General features: G+C 37.2%; 1 protein-coding gene across 1 annotated transcript; it reads right to left on the reverse strand.

Annotated features, from left to right (window-relative positions):
* Nucleotides 1–9,529: 9,529 nt before the first annotated feature.
* Nucleotides 9,530–10,156, reverse strand: LOC120090579. Its single transcript, XM_039048307.1, has one exon. It carries the CDS (start codon nucleotides 10,154–10,156, stop codon nucleotides 9,530–9,532), a length of 627 nt encoding a protein of 208 aa, XP_038904235.1.
* Nucleotides 10,157–11,134: the final 978 nt, after the last annotated feature.

The following is an 11,134-nucleotide window of genomic DNA, read 5'->3' on the forward strand; positions in this document are numbered from 1 at the left end:
AAATTCAACTTTAAGCTCAGATCACTCATAGTTCTAGGCCTTATTGCGAGATACTTCCTTCTATAAACATTCTCTAAAATGTCTCCGGAAGCTTACTTAAAATTTTAGCTCAGAACTTATTGTGGTTTGGCCGGAATCATCAAAACATCAAGACTGGCCCAAGCTTACCCGACAGCCTGACCCTTCTATCTTTTCTTCATTCTCTAGCCTGATTCCTTGGAGCTTCTTCTTCGACAGTCCTACCTTGAAAACGAGACTCTCAGAGCTTCAGGTGGCTTTAGAATCACTCAAAACGCACGAATAATCTGGGAGAACTCCTCGTCCCAAGTTGATGCTACTTCCAGACTTCACTGTCTGACAACATCTCCTCCTCCTGGAACTTCATGATCAACGCATAATCTTGCTATCAACGGATGCTCTTCATGATCAATGTATAGTCTCCTCCAAATCTACCTTCTAACACTCTTCCTTACGTTCTTTGAAGAGGATTCGGGTTATGAATTGAAGAAACACCTTATGTTGGTATTTATAGGCCAAAGGAACCGATTCTTCTCATCTTACAAAGCATTTAACACAAGACACCTCCTACTTTGGAGCGTTTGCACCATGCTTTGTCACCACCTTCTTCGTTGCCATTCACCTATTTCCATGCCACACACCTACTTGCATGAAGTTGAGTTGTCTTCCTCATGCATAAGTCTTCCTTTTCATGAAACTTTATTTGTCCACCTCAAGCTCAAACTTCTCTTGGTTCAGCCACTTATCCGGGTGAACTCATCAGCCTTGCATAACGCAAGCCTCAGCACTGCTTATCACTTTGACCATCGTTTAATCCATCGTGCAGCTCTTGCAGTTCATCGCACAACCCCATCATTTAATGAATCTCTTGCTGTCGCTTAACATTCAACCTTTTCGCTATCGTCAATCGTCTAGTGCCTAGCCCATCGCATAGCACTTATGCCCCATTGCATAGTTCCATTGTCTAGTGATCTCTCGCTCTCAACAATCTCGCTAATGTTCATCGTTCAACGCATAGCCTATCGCATAGCTTCTACGCCTATCATATAGCTCCATCGTGTAGCATTGATTCCTATCGTCTAATGCACCACGCCCATCATCAAACGCATCTGCTTATCCTGTAATGCCATCACCCAACGTCTGAGTCTATCGCACAACGGCCATCGTCTAGCGCTCTGCCTATCATGTAGCGCTTTCTTCCATTGCCCAGCGTCTGCGCCTAACGCATCGTCTAGTGTCTAAGTTTATCGTCTAGCGCCCGCTCATCGTTTAGCACTATCGTCTAGTGCTATTGTTTAGCTTATATGCTTATTGTCTAGTGCTTACATTGATCGTGTAGTGCCATCACCAATCATGTAGCTCTATCATCTAGCGCATCACTTCACAACGTTTAGCGCCACTTGTAGCTACACGATCGTCTAGCACATCACTTCACATCGTTTAGCGTCGTCTGTAGCTACACAATCATCCACCCAGTGCTTTGTGCTCTAGCTCTCTCGCTCTCGCTCATGCAGCCTTAATGCATGAGCAACCTTTGGCAATGCCTCTTGCCAACGCTTCGGCCAACATGCATCCAAACCTCACAAGCTCAACGCATGGTTGCCTTTGGCTTCAATACTTAATTTCTTTCAACCTCTACACTTAGCCTCATGCGTTAATGTTTCCTAATACCAAACACATGGTTTCTTTTGACTTTATCCTTAGCCAAATTTCACTATTTAAGGCTCAACTCAAAGCTACTCAAAGAAAATCTCTTCAACACTTAGAAATTTCCTTTTCTTCAACAGAGGATTTTAACTCATACTTAGTTAATTCCCTTAATTACCTACTTAAGTAGGGAAATTGAAATCCAGGTTTCACAGGTTAATTTGATCGTCTGCCATCTGTTGTTGTTGTTGTCGTTGTTGCCTTAACCTTCAACATCAATTTGATCTATTTCTTCGTCTAAAGGTTCTTTGACTTTCAGGGTTGTATAAGAGTTCAAGAGTGCTCTCTCTGCTCATAAAAAATTCACAAGTTCAGGCTCAACTTGTAATACTCTTTCGATTGAAAGTTTCTACAAAAAGATATAAAAGCAAAATTCTGGTTAGCTATGTTGCTAGAATCCCTGGCAACGACACCAAAAAATTGTTCGCTGTATTTTTTATTCTTAATGGTGCTTATGATGATGAATGTAAATGGTGATGGATGATTATGATGAATGAAGATGAATGAAAGATTGATCTATCTCTTGGTATGAAAATAATGTGATGTGTTGGTGATAGACCTGATGCGTGAAAACCTTATTATTGCGTACAAGTTCTCTTAAGCTAGACCCAAATATAAATCTAATCTAAGTTTCCTGATAAGCCCAGGGTTGAACGCAGAGATTCTAGAGTATACTAATGCAGGGTTTTTTTTTCCAGATCTAAGGCATGTTTTCTAATTAACTGAAAGACGTTGGTTATTTACACTAAGCTAATGGCACGCTTGCAAAAGGGAAATAGAGGTTCTGAGAGGGAAAAAAAAGATTTGTAGATGAATGACTTTAAGTGTAAATGGTATGCATTGATTTCCTAGTAGGAGTAGCAAGTCTATATGAGCACAATGATACTGAAATTGAGATAGTACAGATGTTTGTTTACAATCTAAGTGTATTTACTATGCGTTGGAAATATATTCTTTAGTTCATGTTATGTTCAACATCTCTCGATGCGAATGTCACACATAATCCTGTCTCCAGGGTGCATGCATTGGCTACAAAGAATAGGTAATAGATGTGAGCAATTATATCTCTTAAAATACTTCACACCTTGATTTGATGCCTTCAGCAGTTAAGCTACTCTCTCAAGTGACTTAACCACTATTTCACTTCAATCTACTGATCAGGAAGATTCAAGCAGCAAATTTCATGCACTCATCAAGCCAGAAAGTTCACAGACACAAACAACTTTGAAAGTAAACAGATAGAGAAGTGAAGAATGGTTGAAAATAAGATTGAATTAAGGATAATAAATGTTGAGACAAACAATCTTTGTTCAATTGAATGGAATAGTGGATGGAAATGCAAAGTGAAAAAGAAGAAGTCAAGTCATAGAGTTAAATCTCTTGTCCTCTTTGACTTGTTTTTAATGCTTGCTATGACCAGCTTGGTGGAGGAGTTGAAAAAGATATCTCTCAAGCTTCTCTTCGGCAACACCTTTTTATCAATGGTGGAAAAATGGTGGTCATTTTTCCAACTCCTTGCGTGCTAACGGCAGAGGTGAAAAAGTTCTAACTATTGACTGTTTGTGTTCTAAATTCTAACTGTCTAAGTTTTCTTCCTGCAGGTGACTTCTCCTTATATAGGCAGACTCTTAGCAAATTAGTGATGTGATTGTATTAAATTCCATACCCTAAGATAGTCGTCTGCCACTCTGATTCAATCAGACGCTATCAGTCAGCCTACAACTTGTGATTTGACATAAAATGCACGAGCCAAATGAATCCTTCATGCGTCGAGTAGTCTCGAACACATACCCCTTGCATTAGCTTCTTCTGCAACAATTGGTAGTTTTTTCTGCTTCTTACTTTAAGGTGCGTTATTGAAGCGACTTTTACTTAAAATGATACTTTTGTAGGAGTTTATCACATATGTAGAATTTCATATGCTTTCCTTTGCAATGAATGTGTTTACATCACTAAAACCCTAACAATTCCAACTTTGAGAGAACAATAAGTTGTATTTTTACAAGTCGTCACTGTCGGTTCCCGTTACCATTTTTTTTTATATTTTTATTTTTAAAGGGCTTGCAGGTCATTAAATCAAAGGCTTGAAGTGAATGAAAAAGTTATTGAGAGAGTACTATTATTTGCTTATTTCGGCACAAGAACAAGAAAAAGGCATTTTTTTTGGCCCTTCATTTTTTTATTCTTTATTTACTTATCTAATTTTGAATACCTATTCGAATTTGATTCTATTAGAATCAAAATGGATACATTCAATGATATTTCAATCTGGCACCGGTGACATAATAATAGTGTCCCTATTTGCATTATAAAAAACAAAATAATAATAATAATAATAATAATAATAATAATAATAATAATAAAGAGTGGGTAAAATAGTCTTCCTCACAATATTCATACAATGACTAGTAATGCGGTACAAGTCATTCCTAAAATACGATAGAAAAAGAATATAAACAAAAACAAAAAAAGTTCTTTTCATAATTTTTTGATCCAACAAAAAAATGATTTTTTACGAACTTGATGTTGATAAATCTACAGATTTAGAAATTCAATTAGGACAATTGAACATTTTCAATTGTTTTTTTTAAGAACTCAAAGATTTATGCCAAGATGCAAAAAAGAATAAAAGGCCTTAGACACGTAATGAATCTTGAAGGGTTATTTCCGCACCTTGAGATAGGATGCCAAGAATTTGCTACTAAGTCAGTATGACTAGGAGTTGACCCGAGAAGGGGAATTTCCTATGTCATGCAAGGTAGGTTGAGTCACCGATGTCCAAGTTTTGACTTTCTTTCACGTCTTTTAACGCTGTTTTAAATGACTTGTTTTGTTCTTTCTCTACAGTCGACTTTATTTCTTTTCTTTCCAAGCTGTTCGACTGAAAGAATAAAAGAAGTGTGTGACACAGGTTGTCTTTGGCTAGTAAGAGGTGAAATCTACTATTTCTTCATATGCTTTTGTTTTGGCACCAGCGTCAAAAACACGAGAAAGAAAGCCCTTTCTCACCTTTCCTTCTTAAATAATTGATATGAAAGTGCTTTCATAGGCCACATTGACTAGGTTGATCTTTAATCATCAAATCATGATTTTTATTCTATTTTTTAGATCTCTTCGTGAGAGTATCAAATTTCACTATCTTATGCTTGTGCTCTTCTCATAGAAATCCATTCTATGAGCGGAACTGCTAGTAAAGAGAAAATCTCATATTTTTAAGCTAGTCTGTTTAATCTAATCAAAGCTTGTTATGATCAGGCTCATTTGGTTGAGATCTTGTTTGGTGAGGTAGGGTTATAATTTTAATTTCCCCTTCCTCCTTCCTAATTCCCTTGCTTCTTCTCTTCATCTCCTTTAACTTCTCTGTCTTCGTCTTTGATCTTGCACTTGTCCTCTTCCCTCTTCGTTGCTGTCGTCAAGCCCTCACTGTTGAATTTTTCCATCCCTTTTCGTTGATCTTGTCGTCGGTGAAGCTTTTTTTCCATCATGTCGATCTCATTGTTGGTGAAGACTTTCATTCATCACGTCAGTTTCTCCACTAGTGCACTTTATCTAATCAGAGACTGCCTTTTGTGGGGTTCTAATCTTTGGAGGAGAAGTAAGTGTTAAACAGATTTTATTTAACATGTATAATTAAAGTAGAGCTATGTTTATGGGTTAGTATTTTATTACATTGGGTTAATTTATTAGTTTAGACTCTATTATGTGATCTATTTAATTAACGCCTTAGATTCCTAATTGAATATAGACTTAATGGGTAAAAGCTCATTCTTAGTTAATTAGAGTTTAATGGGAACCCCAATTAAACATGTATACAAAGAGAACTTAGGATTGTGATCCCGAATATACCAAAACGCACTCAGTCTTTCTATAATCCTATCTAAAGAGAGATCCCAATTAGGGCACACGAAGTTTTGGGAGAGGAAGATAATAACCATCTTGTAATTACCATCAATTTTGTAATAGAATCCGGCATGATATTTATTCTTTACAATTTAGCAAGAATAATCATAGAGATAAATCTATTTAATGAATATAGATTATAAGAAATTTTGTCTAACAGTAAGTTCTTTACAAGTTGATTCTCATCATAATTTATCCAGCAAACCGAGTTGGTTCTTGGAAGTGAGCACAGAAGGGAAGGTGTCAATGGTGAAGTTTAATAACAGATGGGTCCCTGATTCTGATGTCACTGTGGGTATTCTTGAGGAGGAGTATCCAAAGCCTTCTTTTGTTACTTTTTCACTTTGTCGTTATTCTTCAACACATTTTTTTTTAATCTTCTAATTTTTGTTTGTTGTGTTCAATCTTTGTTTTGATTTGTTTTCTTTGGCCATTCTCAAGTTCAAAATGACGAGTTTCAATGTTTCTTGCAAGAATTGCTTGACGACACCTTCAACAACCAGAGAAACCTTCATGAGTTTACTGGCCATGTAATCTCTAGTTTATATATAGAATTGTTGTGCAGACAGATGCAACTATGGAATTAAACCGCATTACATTTGGTTATGATTTCTCACTTGAGTACTGCTACCAACTTGTGTAAGTAATTGATAATATAACTTGTGTAAGAACTTTTCTCTTTCAAAAGATTTTTCAAATTTTTGTTGGTTTTTTCGTTCTTAGTCTCAAATTAATTAATTAATTAATATTTTGATGATAACAAACTTGCCTTTATTTATTAATAATTTGAGTTTTTAAATTGTCCACTTCGTAGAGCTTGGAACAACAATTTCAACACAATTTGAATCACTCAAATTGGAGTTCTAACGAAGAAGTTTTGGCCAAAACAAGATAGAAGGAAAATCTTGTTGCAATAATCACGTGGTAGAAGCCATGGCAAAGTCAATGGTCAAACGGATGACGTGGCACATGATGTGTAGATAGTCAATGGTCAACACACTGATGTGGTAGATGGCATGGCACTTCCAATGGTCACAAATGGCAGATGATGTGGAGAATGACGTGATGACGCATGGCCTAATAAGATGGAGACACGTGACGGTTTTCTATTAATAACATTATTAAACGAATTTAATAATAATAATAATAAAAAGTCTAATGGTCAAAACTTTCAATTTCTAATATTATTTAATGTTGACCAATGAGAGGCTGACACGTGGCAAAATATACTATATATATTCTTGGTCAAGCGGTCAAGTTCCAATATTATTATTATTATTTTTCAATGCAGCCAATCATATGCGGACACGTGGTAGCAGTGGCTAATTCAACCTTTTTGGCTATATTTGAAGCTCGAAAAAAATTGAAAAATTCTTAAAATTCTTAAAATTCTTAAAAATTCTACAACCTCTTAAACGCTTATTCCAAAATTTTTGGAAAATTTTTAGCTTTAATTTTTGTATTTTTCATAGCCATTAGAGGGCTTTTACTTGTAAAAATTGTTCTTACAAAGTCTTTGAGCTTAGATTTGTTCATCCACTATCTGAGAGAGTTTTTTCATCTTGTTCATCTTCACATCATTGTAAGGGTTGCTCTTGATTCCAAAAAAGTTTGTTGTAACAGTTTTATCCTTAACCATGGAAAGGATCAGTTTGTTCTTGCACTCGAAAAAAGAATTTTGTACGGTTCAACTCTAAATTGTGGAAAGAGTCACGTTTGAGTGAAGTACCCAAAAGGAGCTTGGAAAGTGGATGTAGGTCAATTGTGCGGAACCACTATCAAATTTTCGGTGTTAGTTTCTCTATCTCTCTTCTGTTGAATAACATCTTTATTAATAATAGAAAATGTTTAACTCTATAAACTGTGAGTTCTAGGACATACAACCCAACAACTCCCACTTGGACTAAAACTCTAGTGGATATATATATATAATGTTGAGTTCAATGAGAGAAAACAAGAAGAATAAATACAATAAACTGCCCATTATTTCTCCCACTTGCCCTAGTACTAATTATCTCGTAGTTCTAGTCCCACTAGGTGACCTTCGAACACTTTAACCGAGAGGGCCATTTTAAATGGATTAGCTAAGTTGTCTTGTGAGGCTATCTGCGTGACAATCACGTCTCCTCTATGTACAATCTCTCTAATGAGATGGTATTTTCGTTCGATGTGCTTTCCACGTTTATGGTTTATAGGTTCATTTGAGATTGCAACTGCTCCACTGTTATCACAATATAGGGTGACCGATAGGTGCATATTTGGAACCACTTCCAAATCAGTTAGGAAATTTCTGAGCCATACTGCTTCTTTTGTTACTTCACTTGCAGCTACATACTCAACTTCCATTATGGAGTCCGAAATACAACTTTGTTGATACTTTTCCACACTACTGCTCCTCCATTCAGAGTGAATATTGACCCCAAAGTTGATTTCCTTGAATCAATATCGGTCTGGAAGTCAAAATCAGTGTTTCTATTAAGGATAAGATCCTTATCTCTATACACGAGCATATAATTCCTTGTTCTCTGATGATACTTGAGGATGTTCTTAACAGAAGTCCAATGACCATATCTTGGATTGGACTGAAATCTGCTGCCTATTCTGACTGCATAGTATAGGTTGGGACGAGTACACATCATGGCATACATAGCTATGGACAAAAGTATTCTAATAGACTTTATCATGGCAACCAAAGAGAAGGTTTCTTCATAGTCTATCCCCTCCATTTGGGTAAACCTTTTTACCACAAGTCTAGCCTTGTAGGTCTATACCTTACCAGCTTGGTCTCGTTTTCTCTTATAGATCCACTTGCCACCGATGGGTTTTACCTCTTATGGTTGACCTACAAGATTCCAGACTGAATTGAAGTACATTGACTACATTTTAAGGTCCATGGCTTTAATCTATTGGTCTTTATCCACATCTTCCATTGCTTGTTTGAAAGTTAATGGATCCTCTAAGCAATCATCTGGTATGATGACTTGAGTTTCAGTTAAACCCATGTACCGGTCAGGTTGTTGCACAACCCTCCCACTATGTTGAGGCACTCTCAACTCATGCATCTTTAGAAAGTCCTTGGTGCGTTGCATAGCCCAAAGAACATGCGTCTGAATGTGAATGTTCCAAAGGGGCATGTGAACGTTGTTTTCTCTTGGTCTTTAGGGGCAATGAGGATTTGGTTATAACTTGAGTATCTATCTAAGAAACAGTAAAATTCTTTGCCAGCTAGCCGATTAAACATCTGATCAATGAAGGGATGGGAAAAGTGGTCTTTCTTGGTCGACGCATTGAGTTTCCTATAATCCATGCATATGCGCCACCCTGTGACAGTTTTGGAGGAGATGAGTTCATTGTTGCTATTAACTATCATAATAGTGCCTCCTTTCTTGGGGACACATTGTACTGGGCTCACCCAACTGCTATCAAAGATGAGGTAAATTAATCCTGCGTCGAGCCACTTTCTAATTTCTTTCTTCACCACTTCTTTCATAACAAAATTTAGCCTGCATTGAGGCTCAATTGATCTAATTTTTCCTTCTTCCAGCCGAATCTTGTGCATACAGTAGGATGGGCTAATGCCACGAATGTTAGCCAGCATCTAGCCAATTGCACACTTATGATTCTACAACATCTGTAAAAGAGAGTATTTGTTAGGCTGAGAAAGATTAGTTAAAATAATACCAGGAAAAGTATTATTAAATCTAAGAAAAGCGTATTTTAAATGATCAGGTAGAGGTTTTAATTCAAGTGGTGGTTCTTCTAGGGATGGATGCATTGGTATAGTTTGTTGCTCATCCAGGCTTAGCAATTCAAATTTTCTCAAGGTTTTGCCCAACGCATAGACCTTGCAGATTTGGTCCATTTCTTCTTCTTCAAGAAACTCAATTGGACTGTTAAGTTGACATTATTCTTCATCATTTGGGAACTTTAATGCATTCAACACATTAAATTTAACTTCCTGATTATCCACGCACATAGTAAGCTCCCTTTTACGCACGCTTATCAATACCTTTTCAGTGGCAAGGAATGGGCGTCTAAGGATGATTGAAACATCCCGATCAGTTTCATAATCCAGGATAATGAAATCTGTTGGGAATATAAACTTGTCAACCTTCACCAAAACATCTTTAATCTTTCCTTCAGGATACGTGATCGTCCTGTCAGCGAGCTGAAGCATTACCGAAGTGGGTTGAGCTTCACCAATTCCTAGTTTCTTTAAAATTGAAAGGGGCATGAGGTTAATTCTTGCTCCAAGATCACACAATGCATACTCTACGTCCATCCCTCTAATTGAACAAGGGACATTAAAGCTACCCGGATCCTTCTGCTTCTCAGAAATATTGTTATTGATCAATGCATTGCATTCCTGTGTCAACACTACTACCTCTAACTCACCGACTTTTCTTTTCTTTGTTAAAACATCCTTCATGAGTTTTACATACTTTGACATTTGTTCCAAGGCTTCTATAAGAGGAATGTATGTACAATTGCCTAAGGATTTCAAAGAAATGCTTGAATTGTTGTTCGTCATTCTTTTTTTTGCAAGCATCTGGGGAATGGTGCACTTAATTGCATGCCCCTACATTAGACGTGCTGGGAATGACTTGTAGAACCAGGTGTTCTTTCTTTTCGATCTTCAAATGCCTTTGTGTGTGTTGTGTTCTCATCTATTGAAGGATTACTGCTATTTCTTGATTTCATCTTTTTCTCAACTATAGGTCTACCGCTTCGTAATGTCACCACATGGCATGTCTCCTTTCCATTATTACTTCCAGAGTTTTTCGTGTTGCTAGGCAGTACTTCTTGCGGTTGGTTCTTCAGTTCGCTAGCAATTTGTCCTACTTGCATCTCCAAATTCCTGATAGATGACGCCTGACTCTTTAGCAATGCGTCATTCTGGGTTATGTACTCCTTTAAGAGATTTTCAAGTGGAGATGTTGAACTTGACGCCTGACCACCTCTATTGAAGGATTGATTCTAAAGCTACTGTGGTGATTAAAATCCAAGTGGCGGTCTTTGCCTATGCTATTGGTTCGTTCTCGGGTGTCATTGTTCTTGCTGGTGACCTCCCCAAGAAAAATTTGAATGGTTTCTCAATCTAGGGTTGTATGTGTTTGAGAATGGGTTGTTTTTTATAAAACAGAATAATTGTGGGTTTTGCGGGCAGTCATTATAGGAGTGAGGTTCTCCACAGCCCACACAGCTAGCCGTGGGCTAGTCCACCTGGTGCACCTTTTGAGTGTGAGCTGCATTTCCTAGTGATAGAGTTTGCAATAGGTTTGTCACTGCAGCCACCTGTACAGAAAGCGTAGCTATTGCATTTCAATCAAGACTATTCCCATTCTGAGAACACCTTCTTTTATCTGTTCTGGCATCGTAAGTATCATCCACCTATTCCATATTATGCTTGGCGATGAGAACTAAGATCTCTTTAGCTTCATTTATATGACTTATGCATTATGCTGGCAACTGTTGCTGCATCAACTACCATCTGAGAAGCTGTATTTTG

Source organism: Benincasa hispida, chromosome 11 (assembly GCF_009727055.1).
Source record: "Benincasa hispida cultivar B227 chromosome 11, ASM972705v1, whole genome shotgun sequence".
NCBI classification, from domain to species: domain Eukaryota; kingdom Viridiplantae; phylum Streptophyta; class Magnoliopsida; order Cucurbitales; family Cucurbitaceae; genus Benincasa; species Benincasa hispida.

What these genes read in the sequence shown, in the direction of transcription:
- LOC120090579 (XM_039048307.1), bottom strand. Translation starts at nt 10,156, where the DNA reads ATGACGAACAACAATTCAAGCATTTCTTTGAAATCCTTAGGCAATTGT.